At 44.7% G+C, this 26,266-nt stretch overlaps 1 protein-coding gene across 4 annotated transcripts in view; it reads right to left on the reverse strand.

The window, feature by feature from the left end:
- SPATA18 (spermatogenesis associated 18) overlaps positions 1–26,266 on the reverse strand; it is a 274,302-nt gene that overhangs the window by 82,900 nt on the left and 165,136 nt on the right. For all 4 annotated transcript variants that reach the window (XM_029587820.1, XM_029587806.1, XM_029587829.1 and 1 more), the window contains one exon: positions 7,765–7,940. In XM_029587820.1, the coding sequence (XP_029443680.1) occupies positions 7,765–7,940 (176 nt within the window). The remainder of the gene's footprint in view (positions 1–7,764; positions 7,941–26,266) is intronic.

Below are 26,266 nucleotides of genomic sequence, written 5' to 3' on the forward strand. Positions count from 1 at the left end.
ACTACTCAGTTTGCTGACACCAGTACAAGAGCAATTGTCAACAACATCTGAATTGCAGGCCGTGCAAGATGTGCAGACCTCCAAGGATTCGTAAAGACCTTTGCTTGTTATTCACTGATCACCAACAACAACTGGAGACAGACCATTGCTGAAGGCACAACAATGGCACAGCATCTCCAATTCATAAATGGAAGAGTTTCCAAGAAGAAGATCAGCATATTCCACTCTCCCCTCACCACCCCAAATCCTCAGCTACATGTCACTGTAACTGGGGAAACATTTCAGAAAAGTACAGAGCATATGTCCCTCATCTATAAGTCACCTATGACTGAGAGATATATAAACTGCAAATGGCATAATGACTCCAGCATGAGACGAAGGAGAAGACACCATTGTTACCATCATGAAGCAAATATGAGTGCAGACTGGTCACCTGACTTCCCCACCCATCTGATCTACAAGAAGCAGTTTGGACAAATGCCAGTAAGTCCTAGGATTTCCACTCCTATGGGACCAGGACACAGGTTGGGTGACCAGGAATGAACATCTGAACCAAGGTAGGATTTTTCTAGAGTGAAGGGGATCCTACCCATCATAGGATTTCACTACAGTGCTAGAACAGTTTATGCAGTCAGAGTAAAAGTGGTAAGCTAAACCCCAGGAGAGTAAAGAAAGGACACCTACCCAGAAAGGAGAGGCATCTGTAAACATCACGGCTGTATCTTTCCAATCTTTATAAACTGAACTGAATTTTATTTTGACTTTTAAAACACAGCACGATGTCCTACCTGTTTGACCCTGGATCTCACCCCTTAGGATCCACCTCTAACTACACACAGTAAGAGAAGAACACACCACCACCCAGGTCATAAACCTGGGTGGTGGTGTGTTGGGACAGAGAGTAATGTGGTGTGTTGGGACAGAGAGTAATGTTATGGGAGAAGTGCTAGCCGGAGCAACCCCGAAGAATAAGCTTGTATGCCCTTGGGATTTAAACCTTCCAGAACAAAGAGTTACACAAAATATCCACATTTCTGTATAATCACTTTTACAGTGATGAAAGTTTTGCATGAAACATTTTCATATTATTGGACATGGTGCGATTTAATGTCCAAACCTGGAAGTACACTCCAGGACATGTCCCTCTGTGACTCAATCTTATGCTGCTGACATGGCAGATTCAAGCAGATTGTAATTATATGCTATTATATCAGATCCTTATTTTAAATCTTGAAAAAAATGCTTTTCTGGAAGGATGACATGACACATACAGCTTAATGCTCCAAAACTTTTTAAAGTAAAGGAAAATTGGTTCTTACCTGCTAATTTTTGTTCCTATAATACCACAGATCAGTCCAGACTCCTGGGTTTTGCCTCCCTGCCAGCAGATGGAGACAGAGAAAAAAGGTTTCACTGATGCTGCATATAACTTAGTGTGCCACCTGCAGTCTCTCAGTATTGACCTTTACCTAAGTCAAGATGAGTAAACAGTGATAACTAAAACTCCAAAACCCCTCAACGAGCAGGGGAAAGGTGAAGCCTCAAAGGTAGAAAGTGGAAATCCCTTCCAAAAATACACAAGGAGAACATAATTGAATCCCTCAATAACTCTGCTTATACATTAAAAATCATTAAAAATCAGTATGAGTGGACTCCACTCCTCCAATGGATGAGGCTCTGAACTGATCTGTGGTATTACAGGAACAAAAATTAGCAGGTAAGAACCAATTTTCCTTTCCTGTTTATACCCAGATTAGTCCAGACTCCTGGGATGTACCCAAGCTTCCCTACCCATGGTGGAACCGAAAAAATCCCACTCATAAAACACTCTCTCCAAAGCCCATGGAATCCGGGGCCCAGACATCCAAATGATAATATCTGGCAAAAATGTGTAATGATTTCCAAGTAGCCACCCGACAAATTTCTCGTGGGAACACATATTGCCACTCTGTTACGGTCCCGGGCCATGCCCCGGTCCCTCCACCTACCTCAGGACTGGCCCAGGCTGCAGGAATTTCTCTTCGGCTGTCTAGGCCCGACCTGGCTCCTGCCGCGGCATTCCCTCCTCGAGGGAGACGCCACCGATCATCTGTGGCTGGCCCCGCCCCTTAGGCATACGCGTGCGCAGGGGCTCCGGGGTTTAAAGGGGCCAGCGCGGGAAAACAGAGCACAGCCCTAGGGATGATGTCAGATGCTGCAGGGTTATTTAAACCCTGCAGCTAGCTCTAATCTTTGCCTTGCAACAAGGTTCCCTCTGTTAGAGTTCCTTGTTGCTGCTTCGGATACCTGATCTGGTCTTCGGCTTCTGACTCCTGGTTTTCGACTCCAGCTTCCGTCCCTGGACCTCCAATTCTGCTTCTGTCCTTGGCTTGGTCTTCAGCTTCTGATTCCTGGCTCTGAACCTCAGCTCGTCCATTGACTCTTGGCTTCAGCTTCCGTCCTTGGCTTGTCTCCGTTTTCTGACTCCTGGCTTCTGACCTTGGCTCGTCCACTGACTTCTGGCTTCATCGTCCATCCCTGGCTGGATTCTGGCTTCTCTTCATCCTCAGGTATCCAATTCTTCGCCCACCAGGGGGCCTCGCCTAAGTCCCAACGGCTCGGGTCCTCACGGGCTCCTCCCGGGGGGACCACGGGCTTCCAAGGGTGAAGTCTTCATCGACCTTCTGGTGTCGGCTGCTTCCCTGGTCTATTGCCACTAGTCCTCAGTTGCAGAGGATCTCACCTAAGTCCTAGCGGTCTGGGTCCTCACGGGCTCCTTACGGGCTCCTCCCGGGGGGACCACGAGCTTCCAAGGGTGAAGCCTTCCAGAGCCACCTCCTCAGCACTGCCTCCCGGCTGCGACGTCCACTGAGGTCCCCCACAGTGCTACACCATCCATCTCAGCCGACTCAAGGGTCCACCCTCCTAACACACTCGGCCCAAAAGGTCACCTGAGAGCAGGTTGAATGAGTCCTCAAACCTTTCTGCTATGAGGTGACCCTTATAAATGTAAGCCGAGGCAATCGTTTCTTTTAACCAATGGGCAGTTGCAACTTTAGATGCCTTACACACTTTCTTCAGACCATTCCAAAGCACAAAGAGGTGATCTGACAAATGGAAACTATTAGTAACCTTGAGGTACCTCAGCAATGCCCGCTGTACATTCAACACCTTCGTGTGAGGCACAGATGAATTCAAATCTGTAAAGGCCAGAAGCTCCAATGTTGGATTAAGATGGATTGCAGAACCCCTCCTTTAGAAAGGCTAAAATATGTGAAACCGAAGCATGAGTCAGCCATACTCCCTGCCCAGTACATCAGGACTCAAAACCCTCCAAATCCTTACATAAGCCAAGGATGTGGATGGTCTTCTAGTCTGTAGTAAGGTGAAGAGAACGTCCTAGGAACAACCCTTCCATTTCAGAAGTTTTGTCTCAAAAGCCAAGCCATGAAGCAGAAGTGAGCTGCCTGATCCAAAAATATTAGACTCTGGTACAGAAGTCTCAATAGTTGACTGAATCTTAGAGGCCTGACCACTGCCATGTTACCAGATTCACCACCTAAGGATGAAGTGGCCATTCTGGAGCCACCAGAATTAACTGCCCCAGATGTTGCTCTATCTGCCGAAGCACCTTGCCCATTAAGTGGCCATGGAAGAAACACATAAAGCAGAATTCTCGGAGGCCATGACAGCACTAGAGCATTAATATCTTCTGCCCCATGTTCTCACCTGCAACTGTAAAACATGCCACCTTGGCATTCTGCTGTGAAGCCATTAAGTCCATGTGGGGCATTCCCTATACAATCTGAATGAGACACATTGCTTCTTCTGATAGCTCCCACTCTCGGGGGTGTAGTCACATTTGACTGAGAAAATCTGGCTGGTTGTTGTCTACCCCAATAATATGAGATGCCGCCAGGAATGACAGATGTTGTTCCACCCAGCGAACCAACTTCTGGGTCACCACTGTTGCATTGTCTGACAGAACTCATGCTGGATGACCTTTTAACTATGGCAGAAAGACAAACAATGCATCTCTAACTGATTGATAGACCATGATATCTCCTCCTTCGACCATTGGCTTTGTGCTGACTGACCTTGGCACACCGCTACCCAACCGATGAGACAGACATCAGTGGTCACTATCACCCAATTTGGGATTTCTAGCTGCACTCCTAGACTCAGATTGGCCCAACTAAGCCACCATGAAAGACTAGACCTGGCACCCCACTGAGCGGAAATGGAAGATGAAACGGATAACGGATAACAGATTCCAGCGGGAGAGAAGAGACCTCTAAAGAGGTTGCATATGTGCAAATGCCCAAGTAATCAGTTCCAGTGTGGATGTCATCGAACCCAGGATCTGTAAACAGTCCCAGATATTGGGTACCAAAAGTCCCAAAAGGTAATGAACCTGAGACTAATGTTTCAGCGTCCGGTCCTCTGTGAAATCAAGCCCCCGGGTATTCCTGGGATTGAGACGATATGAGCTGGCTCTTTGCCAAATTCACCACCCAGTCCAGAGACCTCAACCTCTCGAGCACGAACTGCACTGACCACCGATAGAGATCTGTTAATATGGGTGCACCAGTACTCCTTCCCTTCTGAGCACTGCTCCACCATTACCTTGGAGAAAGTACGAGGAGCAGTCGCCAACCCAAAAGGAAGGGTACAAAACTGAAAATGCTTTCCCAGAATCATGAATCTAAGAAACTGCTCGTTTTCCAGCCTGATTGCTATATGTAGATATGTCTCAGTCGAGTCTAGTGATGCCAGGAACTCTCCTGTGTGAACCGCCGCTATGACCGAGCACAGAGTTTCCATCCAAAACCGGGGTATCCCGAGGGCCGCATTTACCTTTTTTAAATCCAAAATTGATCTGAAGGTTCCCTCTTTTTTTGGTACCTTGAAATAAATGAAATACCTTCCTGTTCTCTGTTCCTCTAGAGAAAAGGAACTAAAGCCCCCAGATGCTGCAAGCAGTTACCTGAACTACCACTTTCTTGATGTGTGGGGGCGCACAGTGAGAAAATGTAGGCTTCTCAAAGTGGATGAGCAAATTCTAATGTATAGCCATCTCTTAACACACTTAGGACTCATTGGCCATTGTAATTTTGGTCTACTCCTCATAAAAAAGGGTCAAACACCACCAAAGGCTGGAATGGAAGAGTGGACAGGCCTCACTTCATTGTGACTTAGCTCCTCTGATTCCCTGACTAGGGTTGTCCAGGGTTGGCTTCTGTCCACCAGTAAAGACTGCCCCCAAGACCGTGCTCTGCCTGAGACCTGTCTTTGAGGCGCTGAAAAGGCCTTATTTTGGTGAAATCTCTTATTATTATTATTATTCAAAAAATGGGAAAGGATCAGAAAGGATCTCCTTCCATCCTTTGGCCTGTCTTCCAGCATCTGATACCTTTTGGACTCTCCGAGATGCTTTACCAGTTGCTCTAAGTCCTCTCCAAACAGGAGTTTGCCCTTGAATGGGAGAACTCTTAACTGTGATTTGGACCATACATCTGCCAACCAGCTTGTCAACCAAAGCAGTCTTCTGGCCAACACCACCATCATAATCCTGGAAGACATTCTGATTAGGTCATACAGGGTATCCAATGCATATGCTACCACTACCTCCAACCATTCTGCCTGCTTCTCTGCAGAAGTAGAGATAGGCACCTTTGCATGCAAGTGTTGGACTCAATACAGATAAGCTCTTTGCATAAAGCTACTGCAAACAGCATGCATACATGTCTAACTTGCTTAAAAATTCTCTTGAGATGAACTTCTAACTTCCAGTCCTAAATATCCTTCAGCACAGCTGAGCCAGCCTCCGGAATGCAGGTCTTCTTGGTCACCACTGACACCGAAGCATCCATTTTTGGAAGCATCAAAAGCTCGAGCGTATCTTCGGACAACGGATATAATTTAGCCATAGGTCTACCAATTTTCAAGCCGGTCTCAGGAGTATCCTACTCCCTGACCACTAATTTCCTCACCAACTTATGGAAAGGAAATTTTTTGCCGGACCTCTCAAACCGATCATGACAGGATTTTCTCTTTCCTGGTTGGACTCTTCTTGCAAAATCTTAATACCCAGCTCTTTAAGAATATGCGGAATCAAGGGCCACAGGTCTTCCTTATGGAAAAGATGTACCCTCTTAGGGTCATCCCCTTTGGCCTCCAGCACCTCCTCTGGTCCATCATCCAGCCCAGACAAGTCCAGAGACGCTGCACCAGGAGAGTCCTCTGTTGAAGCCTTGGAAGCCTCAGAGCCATTAGATACCTCCCTGGAATTAACTGGGCAATCCTGTGGACACTAGCTAACCACCTCTTTCCTGAGACCTTAGGCATTTTTATTGGATAAGAATCCCCCTTTGGGAGATTCTGGGAACAAGATCTCCTACTTTGCTGGCCAGATATGCCTTGTGCAAAAGTAAGATGAAATATGAAAAAAAATGTAGAGGAATCATCGGATTCTTCCCCCAGCTGGTCCTCCTCTGACTCAGAGGCTTCCTGCCGCTCCTGGATACCTGGACAGTTGGCAATAAAGTACGTGGGGAATCTCTGCAGAAAACTCTGCTGCTGCTACTACTTTCCTCAAAATGGCTGTCGTTCCTGTGCTAATGGGAAAACTATCAATAGCTGGCCACAACTCCCTTGGAGCTTTCTTGCGTGCAGCCATTGCATTTCCTACTCCTGAACTACCTTCCTCTCAGAAGATGCAGTGGGAACACAGGCTGGCTCTAGAGAGATGCATGCACAACTCTCCACATAACTGACAGTACTTGTCATGTGACATATCTCCCCCTCAGGCAGCAGCCTCGTGGTAGTGGGAGCTATGTGCACACAGGAGCCACATGGCGCATTTACTACCTGCTCCCTGGGATCCCCAAGCAGCACAGACTAAGACACGACTGCCTTCACAGAAGGATACCCAACTTACTGCTCAGGAGCTACCAGTAGCTTTTTTCTTTTAAGCTTTAATGGCTGAAAAAAACCAGAAACAAGAGAAGAAAAAAAAATCAAGTATTCCATTAAAACTGGCCATCCATCAGACTTGATGAGGGATTAAGTGGGTTCTCCTGGGGGAGAGGGCACTGGACCACCAACTATCAGCCCCACAGAAGCAAGAAGTGAGCCAGGAAAGGGTCACCAATTCCCTGCTCATCCACCTCAAACCAAGAAGGAATTCCCCACCAGGATCTGACAACTCCCTGGGAGGAATCCTGAAGGCTATTTTCATTTTTTTCTTTTTTATTATATATTCCAGATTGCAGGTTTTACACCTCTACCATCTGTTGGTGACAGAGAAATACTAAGAGACTGCAGGTGGCACACTAGTTGTGAAACTTTATTCTCTGTCTCCATCTGCTGGCAGGGAGGCAAATCCCATGAGTCTGGACTGATCTGGGTATGAACAGGAACTCTTGCTATTAATTTCACTCCTATAATAGCACCACAGTCAATCTGCATTCAAATAATGAGAACTGTTCTTTTCTGTATTTCCACAGACAGAACAATGGCTCAAAGATCAGTATGGGTCAAAGATCTTCCTAAATACAGAGTATCTTTAAATGTCATATCTAGGTAGGAAAGGGATATATTAGTTATTTCGTAGGTCTCCACTAGAAGGACAAAGTAAATTCTACTCAAAACAATTTCATGTTAAAATGAGCTTATTGCTTTTCTTTTATCGTTAAGTTTTCATCCACTACCCTGGATTAGATTCATGGACATATCTGTACGTTTAGGCTTATAACACAAAACATATACGGTATATCTTCTTACTTGCTTTCACTAAATAACTCTCCATCTGAACAAAACACTAAATCCAAGGGTGGATCCAAGGTCTGCATGGCAAAGGATAGGCGGCACACTTCCCGGATGAAACCGCTGATCAGAACGAAGTCCACTTCTGGTGGGAATGCAATTTTAGGATTGACATTCATGGAACAGATCACTTCCTAATTTAAAAAAAAGATTTGTTATACAGAAATGAACTTTGAATTTTTTCAAGTTTTCACTTTTAAAATACATTAAAAATTAAAAATTGTTATTAGAAAAATATATATGCTATAAAGCCATTTGTTAAATTTATTTATCAGATTCTAAGATCTCTGCATTGAGTGAAGACATATAGGGGTAAATTTTCAAACATTGTGCACATAAAAATTAGCATTTGCGTGCATAAAATAGTGCATAAGTGAATACATGTTATTTTCAAAACTTCAACTTGCACATGTAAATCGGGGACTGCAAGCAACTTTGCACTTGTAAGAAAGGGGCGTGCTGGGGCATCCCAGGGCTTGGCCAACATTTACACAAATAAGTTACTATTTTAAAACCTGCCAAAATGATGGGGGTACGTCTTTTATTTATGCATATTTACTTCTGCTCAATATCTGGTATAAGTGATCGTAAATATTGGTAAAATAAAAAATGACTGGATAGAGGGTCTAGTTGCGATTGGGGGGGGGGGGGGGGAGTGCTTCAGGCTGAAGAGCCAGGAGGACCTTCACGAGCTGCAGATAGACTGGGCAAACTGGTAGATTAATTGGTAAAACTGGTTATTTCATTGCCGTGTGCACATTACAAAATACCCTGACTTATGCATGTAAAATCCGACTTATGGGGTAAAAGCATCAAATGAATGCGATTAAAATCTACACTTGTATCCTTTTAAAACTGCATGGGTATATAATTTGTGTACACTTATCCAGCTAATTTCCAACTTATTCGGCTAAGTAGCGCCTTTTCCACTATTTAGAAGGACAAATTTAAAATTATTCAGATAAGTTGTGGCATTTATCCAGCTATAATAACATTTATCCGGCTAAGTAGAAGCAGGCCTGCATAGCCGGATAAGTCTAAAAAGTGCTACTTGTCCATCTAAGTAGCAATTTTCTGACTTATTAAGCTACAATGCCGCCACTTAGATAAATTGGCATTTATCCAGCTAAGTCCGAACCTCCACAGCTCATGGTTTTAACATACACAAGCATTTGTGCTTGCATATGTACTCGTATTTTATTTATTATTTATTTATTTGAAGGTTTTTATATACCGATAACCATTTGCACATCGTATCGGTTTACATGGAACAGAGTAGTTAGAACTTTTTTTATAACTTGTGCATATCCTTTCCACACAGGTTATAAAATACTGTAGCAACTTTGCACATACCCATACACATGCATATATGGCAGTTCTTCTCAACCCAGTCCTTAGAGCACACCTAGCCAGTCAGGTTTATTTATTTTAAAAAATTTTGTATATCGCCTATACAGACCAAAGTAGATCTAAGCGGTTTACAGATTAAAACATACATTTATTTATTTATTTATCTGTATGGGGTTTTTTTACCGAAGTTTGGTGCTGGCCTTCACTCCGGTTTACAGGTATAACAACGATTTATATGAAAAGTCAAATGATAAAAACATTGATAAGATTGATAACTGCTTGATAACATAGGTAAAAAATAACATGATAACATTAATAACTGATTAATAACTTTGGTAACTGAATGTGGTGGCGCGGCCTTCACTCCGTATGACAAGTATAATAATGGTTTATATAAATAGTCAAAAACGGTTTACATCGATTTCTGTGGGAGAATAGTATAACAAGAGTTTTTATGAACAGTCTAACTAAGTGCATTAGTCCCGATGGGGGGATGTTTTCATGAACAGTTTTACTATATACATTAATAATGATGGGGGGATGGTTTAGTATTATAACAGTTGATTTTAGAGGTTGCATAGTGAGGTGTTGCAACATATCGAGTATATTTTATATTTATTTATTTATGAACTTTTATATACCAATTTTCGGAGGAACATTACGCCGGTTTACAAGCAACTAAAAGAAAGGAAAATTACAATGAACAGGAAGGGGGGCAGGGGAGCAGGCTAGAAGAGAGAGGGTCGCAGTAGCAGTGAGAAAATAAAGAAATAGAGAGAGAAATAGATAGGAACAGTGCTATGTCTCAAAAAAATCATAGGATATATACAATAAAGTCGGGTGATAATAACCCTAGTAAAACATTTACAATCTTACAAAGATACAATGCTGTACAATTCTGATGGAAGAATTAGGGGGGGGGGGCAGAGGGACTGTACAAGGGGGTACGGGAACAGAGAAGGTTAGGGACTTAAATATTTGTAGGTGGTAAACTACTAGTTACATTGAGATCAGTTGGTTATAATGCTAAGTATAAAGTGTAGGGAGAGTTATAAGGTAAGAGATTGTTTAACAAAGATTATTTTCTTGGTTAGGGTAATGTCACATTGAGTAGTTTATCCTATCCCATCTTTGTAGGCTTTTTTGAATAGCTAGGTTTTGAGTAGTTTTCTGAATATTTTTGTGTTGCTTTGTAGTCTTAGACTTTCTGGAAGGGTATTCCAGAGATGTGATCCAGCTATTGAGATTGTTCTTTTTCTTACAGTGGTAAGTTTAGCGGTTGTGACTGATGGGATCTCTATCTGTGCTTTGTTTGTTGATTTGGTATTACGTTGAGTGTTGTGTTTTGGATTAGTGTGTTAAGGCAGATATATTCACTGTTGTGGATTGAATTGTGAAGGATGGTTAGTACTTTGAATTCTATTTTTCTTTTATAGGTAGCCAGTAAACAGCTTAATCTCAGAAAACAACACCAACACTCTCCCAAGCAAAAACCTTAGCCAAGAACTCGCAATCTTCTTTTTGGGTTTATTTGAGAAGTTTTGGATTTTTTTGCTGTGGTATTCTCACTTCATCTTGTTTATCATGTGTTTGTAATATGCTAGGTGAGTGCGATATCATTCAAGCATTAGTGGGCATTTGTTTTTTCGCCAGGCTTTTTCTTTTCGCCTTAAAGTAGATTTGGTGTCTCTTAGTTGTGTGTTGAACCATGGGTTGATGTTTTTCCTTTTGGTCTTGATCGATTTCGTTCTTTCTGGGTTTATGGTGTTAGCAATTTCAGTTGTAATTTGATGCCATGAGTGGATGGCATTGTTAATATTTGAGAGATTATAGGTTCATTAATTGCTTTTCGAGCTCATGTTGGAGTAGGTCTGGTGTAAATGGAGGCCTGTACTTGAATGAGTATTGTTTGTTAGTTTCAAGCTTGTTGTTAGAGTTGGTTTGGGTCTTGCATTGTAGTAGAAAGTGGTCAGACTATGGGACTGGTGAGTAAGATACAGTTGTGTTTGAGAAGAAGTTGTCATTTCTGAAGATAAGGTCTAGAGTGTGACCTGCTTTGTGTGTTGGGTTGTTCACATGTTGAGTAAAGTTGAGGGTGGTTAGGATGTCCATCAGGGTTTGGCAAGGATGAGATAGTGGGATGACATCAGTATGGAAATTAAAGTCTCCGAGGATGATTGTAGGTTTTTTGTGGTTGATGTTTGTTATGAGAAATTCAATAAGGGGAGATATGTCACTGACAAGAATTTTTTTTTGGGGGGGGGGGGGCAGTAGACTAAGCATATCTGGAGGTTGTCTGAGTCAAAGAGGGCTATTTTGTATTGCTGGGGGAGTGAGTGCGGGATTTGTTTCATGGTGAAGTGTTTTTTGATGATTAGTAGTAATCCACCTCCTCTACGAGATTTCCTGGGTATTGAGAACAGATCATATGAGCTATTGGCTATTTGGTTTGTTATCACGTGGTCAGTATTTTTGAACAAAATTTAGGTCACTGCGATGAAGTCTGGGTTTTGATCCTGAAGAATGTCTGAGATTAGTATGAATTTCTTTGTAAGGGCTTGTGCGTTTATGAGGAGGAATGTTAGACAGATCATGTTTTTTAGAGACTTATTGAGGAGAATCTTTACAAGGTGCCGTTGCCTCTCATTTGGGTTGTTGGTAAGTGCAGTAATCATCTTTGACGGTTGGTTGGGATTAGTAGTTGGTTTATCTTTTTCTAGATAGAGGTTACGTTGTGGTGGGTGTGAAGGAGTTCTGAACCGGGTTTGGAGTAGCTGGCCGAGTAGATCTTGGTAGTCGTGTGGGGCAGCACAAAGGGGTACAATAAGTCCCCTTTAGCGTGTGCCGCTAGGGGAACAAGACTCAGTGCTGGGTCTTATAGTTGTGTCCCTCGTCATTCCGGGAGATGATGTGGGTCGAGGGAAGCAATTTAGGCGGGTGAAGGAGGGTCTGTTAAGCTGGGATCGTTGATCTTTGGGGCTCACGGGCCTTTGTCCGGCACTTTTTTTTTGGTCTAAGGGAAGTGAGGGACACGTTAAGGGGACACGCTAAGGCGTGTGATGCCGGCTCGTGGCAACAGAGGCACGCTATCGCCTCTTTTAAAGAGTCCAGTCGGGTCCCACATCACCGCCTTGTGAGCGTTGGTGGGTGGGGTCTAAGGGAGGTCGTTACTGGGAGGGCACAGCGATCCTCGATCGCGGTTTTTGTTTTTTGCAGCTCTGCATCAGTGGGGGGCTGCGGTGCACCTTCGTTATCCAGTGTTGGTGGGTTGGATCTGTGCGTGGGTCCAGGGGCGTCCGGGAGGCGGTCAGCACCTTTGGGGTCCACCGTGGAGGTGGGTCCAGGAGGCGGAGATCTAAGACCTACCATGGAGGTAGGGCTAGGCCGAAGCCTGCGGGTCGTCCGTCCGTACATAATTTGTATAAAGCAAAATAAAAGGAATAAAACAACAATACAAATACAATTAAAACGATGACTAATGGGTACGAAGGGAATGGGAAGCGATGAAATATGATCAGGAAGTTAAGAAGTTGGGGAGGGAGGTTTAAGTTTGTATGTCAGGAAAGGCTAGTGAAAATAGGTAAGTTTTTATTAGGGATGTGAATTGGGCTTCGGACGATTGAAAATATCGTCGATATTTTCAAAATCATCAGAAATCGGGGGCTCCCCCAAAATGATAGGAAAACCCCACGATATTGATCGTGGGGGATCCCTTATCGTTTTGGGGGAGGGCAGGAAAAACGGCACACAAAAATAACCCCTAAACCCACCCCAACCCTTTAAAACTAACCCCTTAGCTTCCCCCACCCTCCCGACGCCCCCAAAAACATTTTACAGGTACCTGGTGGTCCAGTGGGGGTCCCAGGAGCGATCTCCTGCTCCAAGCCGTCCTCTCGCTCCCGGGCCGTCGGCTGCCACTAATCAAAATGGCGCCGATGGCCCTTTGCCCTTACCATGTGACAGGGTATCCGTGCCATTGGCCGGACTCTGTCACATGGTAGGAGCACTGGATGGCCGGCGCCATCTTGTGCTCCTACCATGTGACAGGGGCTGACCAATGGCACCGGTAGACCCTGTGACATAGTAAGGGCAAAGGCTATCGGTGCCATTTTGATTACTGGCAGCCGATGGCCCGAGTGCAGGAGATCGCTCCCAGACCCCCGCTGGACCAACAGGGGCTTTTGGCAATGGGGGACCCAAGTGCAGGAGGTTGCTCCCGGACCCCCGCTGGACTTTTGGCAAGTCTTGTGGGGGACAAGACTTGCCAAAAGTCCAGCGGGGGTCCGGGAGCAACCTCCTGCACTCGGACCATCGGCTGCCAATATTCAAAATGGCGCTGATAGCCTTTGTCCTTACTATGTCATAGGGGCTACCGGTGCCATTGGTCAGTACCTGTCACATGGTAGGACAACAAGATGGCGCCAGCCATCCAGTGCTCCTATCATGTGACAAGGTCCGGCCAATGGCATGGATACCCTGTCACATGGTAAGAGCAAAGGGCCATCGGCGCCATTTTGATTAGTGGCAGCCGACGGCCCGGGAGCGGGAGGACGGCCCGGAGCGGGAGATCGCTCCTGGGACCCCCACTGGACCATCAGGTACCTGAAAAAAGTTTTTTTGGGGGGGTCGGGAGGGTGGGGGAAGCTAAGGGGTTAGTTTTAAAGGGTCGGGGTAGGTTTTTTGTTTATCGGCTCGGGCGCAGCCGATAAACAAAACCGCGATCAGGCCCGATGCAAAAAAATCCACATGTGAATCGGAACCGGAATCCGAACCGATTCTGGTTCTGATTCACATCTCTAGTTTTTATGGCTTTTTTGAATTCATGATTGGTGAAGTATTGACAGATTAAGTTGGATAATGAGTTCCATAATCTAGGACCTGCAACTGTTACGCCTGTCGGTTGTAGACGGCTGTGACCTCTCATGCTCACATCTTTTTTCCCTTCTCCATCAAGTCTGGGAAGAATGGCGGCCTATGCCAATCCCCGCCAACCTCTCCGGTGTTCCCAGGACAGCATGGGTGCTGCCGACCGCCATCTTGGACCTCGAATCACCTAGGCACATGCGCATTCACAAGCACCTCTCTTGAAGACGTCATGGCGGGATCCTTGGGGGCGTCCCCTCCCAATGACGTCAACCTGCTTGCGTATTTAAATCAACCAGCCCTTTCCTTCCTTGAGTTAGCAAAGCATTCTGTCTTGCTGAATGCTCCTCTTCAAGGACTACCTGTTCCTGACTTGGTCATGGCATCTGGACGCTCTGAGTACCCGCTCCTCGGTGGCTCCCCTGCATTCCCGGCTATCTGTTCCTCGGAGGACCTAACTGCCTGACTGCTACAGACCTGCTTCTCAGGTCTCTCTCTCTCTCCAGAAACCATCTTCTGTGAGTACCTCTACTGACTTCTACTATACGAACTGTGCTAAGGATTCCATGCAGTGTACCCCGTACCCGGGGCCACAACCGCCTTCCTTCGATAGAAGTCATTCAGCTTTCCTGCACTACAGAATATTTGCACACCAACTTCAGGAGCCACTTCCCGGTTCCGGCATCTCTACCAGTTCTTCAACATCTATTATACTGACAGTATCAGCGTACCCCGCTCCGCGGGCCACTACTGGATCTTCTTATCTGTGGTCTCATTCTGGGCATTCCCCATTGCTCAGCACTGTACTACTACATCTGCTATTCTGTGGACATTATTGTTTTCTCCATTTATAATAAAGTGTCTACTTCTAGCTGTGTTCCACGCCACTGAGTCTGCGCCTGCTAACGCTGAGCTCACAGGGCTCCTCCCTGTGGGCACAGACACCTCTCATCTCAGCCTAGGGTTTACATTCTTCCATAAACATAATAGATTGCTAACTCCATGGACCCGGCTCAGCTCTCAGCCCTTCAGGCATTCCCTGGCCTGGCCCAGCGTCTGGCTGACCAGCAAAGGACATTGGAGACACTGCTAATGGCCTTCAATCAGCTAAGTTTATTGCACCCCTGTTTATTTGTAAACCAGCATGATGTGATCATTTCATGAATGCCTGTATATAAAAACCTTAAATAAATAAGTTAATGACTGAACCCTGCATCTCTGCCTGACAAGGCTACCGCCTCTTCGTCTGCTGGACCTGTAAGACTTTCTGTGCCCTTACCTGCACCCACTCGTTTTACAGGTGATCCCAATTAAGCAGAGGCTTCCTGAACCAGTGCTGTATGCACTTCTCTTCCAGCCTACCTATTTCCCAGACGTAGTGTCCAAACTACATACATCCTGTCTCTTTTAGACAGGAAAGCCCTGGCCTGGGCTTCACCTCTCTGGGAGCGTAATGATCCTGTCCTCAGTGATTTGACGGGTTTTCTTACCCTATTTCGTTCAGTGTTTGACGACCTCGCTCGTAAGACCATCGCTGGATCTGCACTCCTACACCTTCAACAAGGTACCAAACCTCTGATGGACTATGTTATTGAGTTTAAAACCTTGTCATCTGAGTTACTGTGAGACATGGGTTGTCTACGGACTATTTTTCTGGAAGGTCTTAACTATCGCATCAAGGATCAAGGATACCTTGGACTCCCTCATTGATCTCACAGGACGAATTGATCGTCGTTTGCGTGAACGCTCGCAAGAGATAAAGGGTCCTAAAAAGATGACACCGGGAGTTCCACGCTCTCATCCTGCTCCAGTTACACAGACCACTTCCATACCCAGTATCGAGGAGGAAGAACCCATGCAATTGGGCTGCATCTAACAGCCAAGGAGAGGCGTTATCGTAAAAGATTAGGCCTCTGCATGTATTGTGGGCAACCTGGCCATGCAGTTCCCTCCTGTCCAATCTGTCGGGGAAACTCGCAAACCTAGGATCTGCCGGAGGACTCCTCCTAGGTCTAACTTCTCCATCTCCTCCATTGTCTCTTCCAGTCTCCATCATTTCTAATACACTCGAGTTCTACACTTTAGCCCTAGTAGACTCCGAAGCCTGGGGAAACGTTATACTCAGACAACTCATAGAGCACTTACGAATTCCCACTGTTCGGACACCAACGCCACTGCTGCTATCATCCATACTCGGCGAGCCACTTCCTGGTAAGGTCACTTATTCTACTCAACCTATTCGTCTCCGCACGGGGTCACTCCACTCAGAGACCATCTCCTTCCTGGTTTTGGATAAAGCTATACACCCGGTAGTACTTGCAATACCCTGGTTACAGACACACTTGCCCCAGTTTGATTGGAACACCTTGGAACTTTGATTGGATCCAATCAAATCCAATCAAATCAACTTTGATTGGATCCAATCAAATCAATTTTGGAACCTTGGAACATTACATTATATTCACATTATAATGTAAATAGTTAATCCTAACTGCTCAATTATCTTGCTCTAACTCTCAATTATCTTTCTCTAATTCTCTCCCCAGTTATATAAACCTTGTTGTAATGTAACTTTATGACCTCTTTGCACTTGTTAATGTTTTGTTTCTGCGTTTCACACCCCCTTGTTATATGTAAACCAGCATGATGTGATTTCTAATCTTGAATGCCGGTATAGAAAAACTCTAAATAAATAAAATAAATAAATAAACTGTCCCAATGGGGAAAAGACTGCCATGGGAAATGTCTACAAGTGGTCATTCCCATGCCGTGCCTGACCACTGCCACCTCCCTTCCAGGCCTACCTCAGCAATATGCATCCTACCATCTAAGATGGCAGCTGATACTCTGCCCCCTCACCGATCCTTTGACTGCGCCATCAATTTAGTACCTAATTCTGAATCTCCCTGAGGAAGAGTGTACCCACTTTCTCTGTCAGAGACTCAGGTTTGTCAGCCTACATTCAAGAGAACTTGGCAAAGGGCTTCATCAGGCCTTCTAAGTCTCCAGCCAGGGCCGGATTCTTTTTTGTGGGTAAGAAGGATGGATCCCTTCGCCCATGTATAGACTACCGCAGATTAAATGAGATCACCATGAAGGACCGCTACCCATTGCCACTTATCTCTGAACTCTTTGATAGGCTCCAAGGGGCCAAAATATTCACAAAGCTGGACCTCAGTGGGGCATACAACTTGGTTTGCATACGCCAGGGTGATGAATGGAAAACAGCATTTAATACCCGTGACGGCCATTTTGAATATTTAGTTATGCCCTCGGCCTTTGCAACACCCCAGCTGTATTTCAAAACATGATGAATGAAATCTTCAGGGACATGTTATACAGTTGTGTAGTACTATATCTCGATGACATACTGGTCTTCTCTCAAAACCTACAGAGCCATCAAGCAGACGTCGCCAACGTCCTCCAAAGACTCAGGGATAACCACTTATACGCCAAATTAGAGAAATGTTCTTTCCATCAGGAATCCATTCCATTTCTTGGCTATGTGGTATCCAGCGAGGGATTCCAAATGGACCCGCAAAAGACCAAAAGCATCCGGGACTGGCCCCAACCTACTGGACTTATGGCTTTGCGAAGATTTCTCGGATTCACAAACTACTACAGGTCCTTCATTCATCACTATTCCACCTTGACCGCGCCTCTTACAGCCATGATGCGAAAGGGAGCTAACCCCTCTCACTGGTCTACAGAAGCCGTTGATGCCTTTCAGAAACTTAAAGAAGCGTTTATTCAGGAACCATGCCTATGCCATCCAAATCCCCGATGACCATTCATTGTAAAGGTAGATGCTTCGGACGTTGGAGTTGGTGCTGTCTTTAGTCAACATGGTGACACCCACACATTACATCCCTGCTCCTTCTCTCGACGTTTCTCTCCTGTTGAGCGGAATTATGGGATAGGAGACAAGGAGCTACTTGCCATCAAATTGGCGTTCGAAGAATGGTGTCCATGGCTCAAAGATGCACAATACCAGACAATAGTTTACACCGACCATAAAAATCTTGAATACCTACATCATGCGCAATACTTGAACCATAGATAAGTGCACTTGTCCCTATTTTTTAATCAATTTGATTTCTTATTGAAGTATTATCCAGTGGACAAGAATACCCAGGCAGATGCACTCTCCCATTCCTTCGTTCCAGAAGACGTCCCGGACACACCATGACATATCATTGATCCTACGTTATAGGCCCTTATAATTAATATACTCCAGGTACCACAGTTGTAATCAAAACTTCAAAATCTTGGTAAACCCAGTATGTTTTTGTACACTTTAAAGAATTAGCTACACACTATGTTTGTAGGACCATGCCTCACGGGGTCTAGGTATTTTTAACCTGACTCTTTCTTGTGGGTTTTGGTCCGTTTTACTTTGAAATTTTTTTGCACTTTTTTTCACAATTTTTTCATTTTTGTGTTCTTATATTTCAATCCTCACACTGACTCTCAGCACATTTTTTTCAAAACTTATATTCAATTAATATCAAGCTACTAGAAACTTCAAACATAGTCCCATATTAAAGAACTTCAGACGTCACTTTTTTTCTTAGCCAGAAGACAATTCATTTAACAACAGTACTTATCCTGTAAAACCCCGACACGATCGCGTTTCGGACCCACGCTCTAACGGTCCTGCTTCAGGGGGACAACACTTTTTATTTTCTTCTGTGACAAACAAGCTGAAAAGAAGTCTTCAAACGCTATATCCAATCATTCTTTTGTAGCAGCGATCCCCGCTTGGAATCGCCTCACATATCATTGATCCTACCAGGATACTTCATTCAGCCACACACACGGTTCCAGCCAGAAAGACAGTGGTACCTCTCTCCCTCGGGAAGAAGGTCCTCAGATGGGCCCATGATGCCCTGCTCGCAGGTCACACTGGACAGTCCCGAACATTAACCACCTTACAGAGATATTATTGGTAGCCCTCTGTGAAGGAAGATGTAAGGGCCTACGTAGAGCCATGTCCCAACTGCACAAGATAGAAACCTCCAGCCAACCGTCCCTGGGGACTCCTCCAACCACTGTCTGCTCCTAGTGAACCATTGTCACACATTGCCATGGACTTTATCATTGATTTGCCTTTGTCCAATGATAATAATACCATTTGGGTCACCATTAACCGCTTTTCCAAAATGGCACATTTTGTGGCACTGCCCGGCTTACCGTCTGCTCCGGAATTAGCAAGGTTGTTCATCCGACTCATCTTCCGTCTACATGGCATGCCTAAGCACATCCTATTGGACAAAGGGGTTCAGTTTACGGCTAAGTTTTGGAGATCCCTGTGCAAGAAATTTAACATCTCATTGGATCTTACTTCAGCTTACCACCTGCAAGCCAATGGACAGACAGAGAGAACAAACCACACACTAAAACAATTCCTCAGGGCTTATGTGAATTCTAGACAGAGCAATTGGTCTGAATTGCTCCCCTGGGCTGAATTCGCATCAATCTGCTTCAACTGGGTCATCACCTTTTCAATTTGTTTATGGACGTCAGCCGTTACCTCCACTACCCACTGCCATTATCTGTAGCTTCTCCTGCAGCCCAGGCATCGGCGCAAGAATTACATCAGTTGTGGGAGCACACAAGAGAACCTCTCCATAAGGCTGGACAACAGACCAAGAAGTTCTATGATGCCCATCACAGAGCCACTCCACAATTACAGCCCGGTGACAAAGTATGGCTTAGTACCCGTTTCATCCACCTTAAAATGCCATCAGTTCGATTTGCGCCAAAGTACATAGGACCCTTTTCAGTTCTCCGCCGCCAGGGTCCAGTCACGTACAGTTTGAAGTTACCATCAGCACTCAGAATACATAATGCATTCCATATCTCCCTTCTGAAGCCACTCATCCTGTTGAAATTCTCCAGGAAAACACCGGAACTCCAGCCTCTCTCTGCCGAAGAAGACATCACGTATCAAGTAGAAGACATCCTTGATGTAAGAGGACACGGCAGATGATGGAAGTATCTTATTTCCTGGGAAGGATTTGGTCCTGAGGAAAATAGTTGGGAGCCTGCATGTAACATCCTCGACAAGAAGTTAATCCAGCAGTTCCACAGGTCACATCCTAGGAAGCCGAAACCCCCTGGGAGGCACCCAGAGAAGGGGGGGGGCCTGTCGGTCGCAGACGGCTGCAACCTCTCATGCTCACATCTTTTTTCCCCGCTCCATCTAGTCTGGTAAGAATGGCGGCCTCTGCCAATCCCCGCCGACCTCTCCGGCGTTCCCGGGACAGCATGGGTGCTGCCGACCGCCATCTTGGACCTGGAATCACCTAGGCACACGTGCACGCGCAAGGCCCCCTCTTGAAGACATCATGGTAGGAACCTCGGGGGCGTCCCCTCCCGATGAGGTCAACCCACTTGCGTATTTAATCCAACCAGCCCTTGCCTTCCTTGGGTTAGCAAGGAGTTCAGTTTTGCTGAATTCTCTTCTTCAAGGACTTCCTGTTCCTGACTTGGTCTTGGCATCTGGATGCTCTAAGTACCCGCTCCTCGGGGGCTACCCTGCGTTCCCGGCTATCTGCTTCTCGGAGGGACTAACTACCTGACTGCTACAGACCTGCTTCTCAGGTCTCTCTCTCTTCAGGAGCCATCTTCTGTGAGTAGCTCTACTGACTTCTACTATACAAACTGTGCTAAGGATTCCATGCGGTATACCTCGTACCCCGGGCCACTACCACCTTCCTTCGATAGAAGTCATTTAGCTTTTCTGCACTACAGAATATCTGCACACCAACTTCAGGAGCCACTTCCCTGTTCCGGCATCTCTATCAGTTCTTCATCATCTACTATTCCGACAGTATCGTCGTACCCCGCTCCGCAGGCCACCACGGGATCTATGTTACTGAGGTGCTTACACTCGTCAGAGGGGATTCCCGGCATAACCCGCTCTATGGGCCGCTACCGGATCTTCTCATCTGTGGTCTCACTCTGGGCATTCCTCATTGCTCAGCATTGTACTACTACATCTGCTATTCTGTGGACATTATTGTTTTCTCCATTTATAATAAAGTCTCTACTTCTAGCTGTGTTCCACGCCACTGAGTCTGCGCCTGCTGATGGTGAGACTCACAGGGCTCCTCCCTGTGGGCGGAAATGCCTCTCATCTCAGCCCAGGGTTTACATTCTTCCATAAACATAACACTGAGAAGGCACAATTGCGGGTTAAGTCTAATCTAGCAGTTTTAACAGTTGGAATTTGAAGGTACTTTTTGTTTGCTGAGCGTAGGTGACGAGGAGGTTGGTAGAGACGAAATGAGGAACATAACCAGATTGAGGAAGCACTGTGTATTAAAGAGTGAATGATCATTAGAATTTTATATTGAATGCATTGACAAATGGGCATCCAATGTAATTGTTTTAGAATTGGGATAATATGAGCTTTGCGAGGAGTGTTGGTGAGAGGTCGAGCTCTACAATTTTGGATCAATTGAAGAGGTTGTATAGAGTAATCAGGAAAGCCTAAGAATAGTGAGTTACAATAGTCAAGGCTAGTTAGGATTAAGGCTTGGAGAGCAGATTGAAAATTGTTAGGGAAAAGGAGGGGTTTGAGTTTTTTTTAGTAAGTGCTTACAAAGGATCACTTCAAGTACCTCCAGCCAAGACTACCAGACACATCACGCTTAGAGATCGGGCATTCTCCACAGCCGGTCCAACATTATGGAACTCCATTCCCCCGGATCTTAGAATGGAACCCAACATCTCAACATTCAAGATAAGACTCAAAACGTGGCTGTTCACGCAGGCCTTTCCTAACTCCAACCCCATCTAATCTCCCTTCACACAACAAGCTCCGCTAGTATTAGCGTTAATAGCCACCTTTCAAAATGTTATTTATACTTATATTTTACTATCTAATCTTCATTTCCCTTCTCATTCCAAGTTATTGTTTTCCCTTGTTTTATGTAACTGCTTTTCTGCACTTTTGTTAAATGGTAAAGTTTCACCCCTGTTTCTTGTGAACCAGCATGATGGGACCACCGTCTTGAATGTTGGTATATAAAAACCTTAAATAAATAAATAAATAAATGTGAATTTTATAGAATGAAGTTTTTGTAACAGCTGAGATACTGACAGACATGGATAATTTGGAGTCAATGATAACACCTAAATTGCGAGCTTGTGTACGTATGGGAATGGAACAGTTTTCAAATAAAAATGCTGTTGGGGGACAACAGGAAGAATTTGGAATAGTAGATAGATGTATAATTTCAGTTTTAGGTGCATTAAGGGAGATATGGTTATGTGTTAACCAGATGTTTATTGTTTTTAAGTACAGGGTTGCTAAGGATAATGTGTGATTCCATGAAGTGTCATATGGGAGGATAAATTGACTATCATCAGCGTGTATTTTGAAGTTTATGCTAAGACCAGATAAGAGATGACACAGAGATAGCAGGTATATGTTGAATAAAATTCAGAAAGGGCAGAACCTTGTGGAACTCCGAAATCTGTGAAGTACCAATTTGAGTGATAATGTCCAAGGTTAATCTGTTGTGGTCTATGGAATAGAAAGGACTTAAACCAGCTATTACTAAACTGAATAAGCAACCAGGCTCCAACAGCGGAGAGAGGATTACTGGGTGAAAAGGCTGTGCAAAACTGCATGACCAAAGCTCATATTGCTTCTGTCATGTTATCAAGACTGTAGTGGGATATGAAGATGTGCACAAATACAAAGTGGCAACCCTGAGCTGAGCCACTGAAGCCACCATCTCATTTGATGAGCTTTAGCAGAGTCTAAAATCTGTAAGCTAGCTAGAGCATAACTTTGTATAATGCAAACCAATACGACAGAGTTCTCTTGGCAACTGTTTCTCCAGGTCTATTAGGATCAAAAGATACAAACAGTGCTATTTTTGATAGCTATCATATCTTTTTGATGAGTCAATGAATTATCAGCATTGGTCTTTTATTCATCATACCTCCAGTTCTTCTGCAACTAGGTGGTCTTAAGTACTCACCCCAGGTTTCTCCCAAAAATGGTGTCAGCTTTTCACATCAATCAAGCTATTGTTCTTCTAATCTTCTTTCCAAGGCTTCATGTGCCCAAAGGTAAAAAAAAGCTCTTCATTCTGTGGACTGCATGAAGGCCTTGACCTGCTATCTGAAAAGGACTCAGCCTTATCATCAGGCTTCTCATTGTTTCGGACTGATGATGTCATCAAGACTGTGGTGCTGAAGGGAGCCTCTGGGAAGTGTGGTTAAAGACAGAGCCATTCCAACAGTATGGGAATCAGCTGATGGTATGTTGGGCTCAGTGTTAGACACACCTGAAGCGTAGGATGGCGAGTTCCAGCTGCCTGTCTTTTGTCTAGCAGCAAATTTGATCCCCCATAAGCCAGCAGTGGTAACTTTAGATGCTCTCTGTGATCTGGTGGCTAGTATTGGGCTTGCCATTGTCTCATGTTCAGCTAAGGTGGATTTTGTATCCACTAGATTGGACTCTCATACTGTGGAATGTGAAATTCACCAAAAAGAAGTCTCAGGGAAAATTTCCAAAGTTGAAGAAGATATTTCATACTTAAAGAATGTTCAATCTTCTCTTATTAAATAATGGGGTTCCTTGAATCAGAGAGTGGAGTTTATTGCAAATAGACTCTGCTCTTTAAATCTTCATTTTTAAATTTTATGAGGGTGGTTGATGAGTTACCACAGATTACTTTAATTTTGAGACATTATCCATTCCACTGGATATTGTTCCCTCTTTTAATAAAGTCTATATTTTTCCTACTGGGAACCGGCAAGCTTCAATGGAATTCTTAAATCTGCCTTCCTGGAATCTTCAAATTATGAAATTGTAGAAAGAGCCACCTTGTTGGTTACCTTCTTTTCTGAACATGATCTCAGTTCAGTTATGAAGAGTTACTTCAGAAACTTAAACACACACGGGCGGATTTTAAAAGCCCTGCTCGCGTAAATCCGCCCGGATTTACACGAGCAGGGCCTTGCGCGCCGGCGCGCCTATTTTCCATAGGCCGCCGGCGCGCGCAGAACCCCGGGACGCACGTAGGTCCCAGGATTTTTGGAAGGGGACATGTCGGGGGCGGGGGCCGAACGATGCAGCGTTTTGGGGGCGGGGCACGGCGTTTTGGGGCGGGATTTCGGAGCGGCCTCGGAGGGAATGGTGACAGGCTGCTCGGTTCGGCGCGCGCCGGCTGCCCAAAATCGGCAGCCTTGCGCGCGCCGATCCAGGATTTTAGAAGATATGCGCGGCTACGCGCGTATCTTATAAAATCCAGCGTACTTTTGTTTGCGCCTGGTGCGCAAACAAAAGTACGCGAACGCGCTTTTTAAAAAAATCTACCCCACAGTTTATGGGTTTAAAAATTAGAATTTTTTCTGTCTTATCTCATGCAACTCAGGAGAGAAGGAAAGGTTTCTTGTTGCTGTGTCAAAAAGAACTTGCTTTAGGAGTTATTGTTCTTTTGTGGTACCCCTGCAAATGCCTAGTTAAATATCATGATACTTTTTTGTTTTGTTCTTCTGTCCTCCAGTCCTCAGATAACATCTGTTAATTAGGACATGTAATTATATAAACTGCAGGTTCATGTTATTGCAATTTCCTTACCACAGTATTGTGGATTGAGTTTTCTTTATTTCTCCTTTAATTTCTTCTCTCCCCAATAATTGTGGTTTACTGTGATATTTTCATTTTACCTTGTTTTTTTTTATTTTCTGAAAGAATGTTGGTTGTTTTCTGTGCAAAGTTTATTCTTCTTAATTATTTAAAATTCAATAAATATAAAAAGAAAAATGACAACAAACAGCAAGCAAAGTAAACTAAGCTTAAAACATAAAGGGGTCAATATTCAGCTGCAGAGCAACTCAGTATGCAGCTAGCATTTAGCCGCATACAGCATTTAATATCACCAGTTAGCCATTTAGATGATTAACTTTTCAGTTTTCCATCTAAATAGCTTTTGAATATCGACCTCAAAGTTAATTTCTCCAGAGCAGCTGCACCATTTATTTATTTATTTTAGATCGTTTATTAATCGCTTCCCAGACCAAATCTTCCAAGCAATTTACAACACAATTTAAAACAAACAATCAAATTACAATTACAAGTAAATAATAAAATTAAAATTAAAAACATCATTATCTAAGCCAGCTGTTCTCAACCGGTGTGTTGCGACACACCAGTTTGCTGCCAAGCACACGCAGATGTGACGCCACACTTCCCAGTCCCCCACTGACCCAGCTGCTCTCCCTGCCCCAGTGAAATAGGAACTCATCCTCCACCCAGATGGAACACTGCAGGAGAGCTGGAGTTAGCGGCACCAGCACAGTCTCTCCTTCCCGCCCCCTGCGGCCCGGAAGCGGAAGTTGTATGCAGCGGCCATGCACGCAAGAAGAAGAGACCATTCTGGTGTGTGCAGCATCGACCTGAAGAAGAGAGGCACGGCCTGAAGAATAAGCAGCATGGCACAGAGCACATTGCGGCCGATGGGACTCCTTTCTCAAGGCCGCAAGGGCTAGAAGTGGAGGAGGCTGCTGCTGCTGCTAAGGCAGGAAATGGAGGCCAATGCTGCCGCTAGTTTGGTGGCGGGGGGGGGGGGGGGGAGGAGAGTGATTGAGTAAGTATATGTTTTGAGATCCTGTGTGTGTGTGTGTGTGTGTGTGTGTGAGAGAGAGAGAGACAGCATGTATGTGAGTGTTTGAGAGCCTGTATAAGTAACTGTGAGATTGAAAACCTGTTTGTGTGAAAGAGACTATGTGTGTGTGATCGAGAGCCTATGTGTTATTGAGATCCTTTGTGTGAGAGAGAGATAGTATGAATGTAAGTGTATGACTGAGAACCTGTATGTGTAAGTTAGAGAGATCATGTGTATGTATTAGTAAGAGCCTGTGTGTATAAGTAAGAGAGAAAGCATGTGTGTCTGTGTGTGACTGAGCGAGATGCAGAAGGTCAAAAATCTCAGTTCTTGGATCCACCTCTTTTCTGACATTCATGCCCAGTGTGTTTGCAAATTTATCCAAGAATCTGGTCTAGCAGAAGTCCTCAGGAAGAAAGGAGTGCTGTAGAAAGTCAGATAAGGGAGTCCTACACAATTCCCATTGAGTCTTCCTCTGAACCAGACAATGGGGGAACACTAATCCATGAACCCGGAGATGAAAAAGGTAACCAAGGCAGAGACCTTGAATGGGACATGTTCAGGAGGGAAGCTGACCTAGCTGAAGCTCCTTCCTCATCCTCCAATTCAGGGCA

This window comes from Rhinatrema bivittatum, chromosome 1, assembly GCF_901001135.1.
Source record: "Rhinatrema bivittatum chromosome 1, aRhiBiv1.1, whole genome shotgun sequence".
Classification (NCBI taxonomy): domain Eukaryota; kingdom Metazoa; phylum Chordata; class Amphibia; order Gymnophiona; family Rhinatrematidae; genus Rhinatrema; species Rhinatrema bivittatum.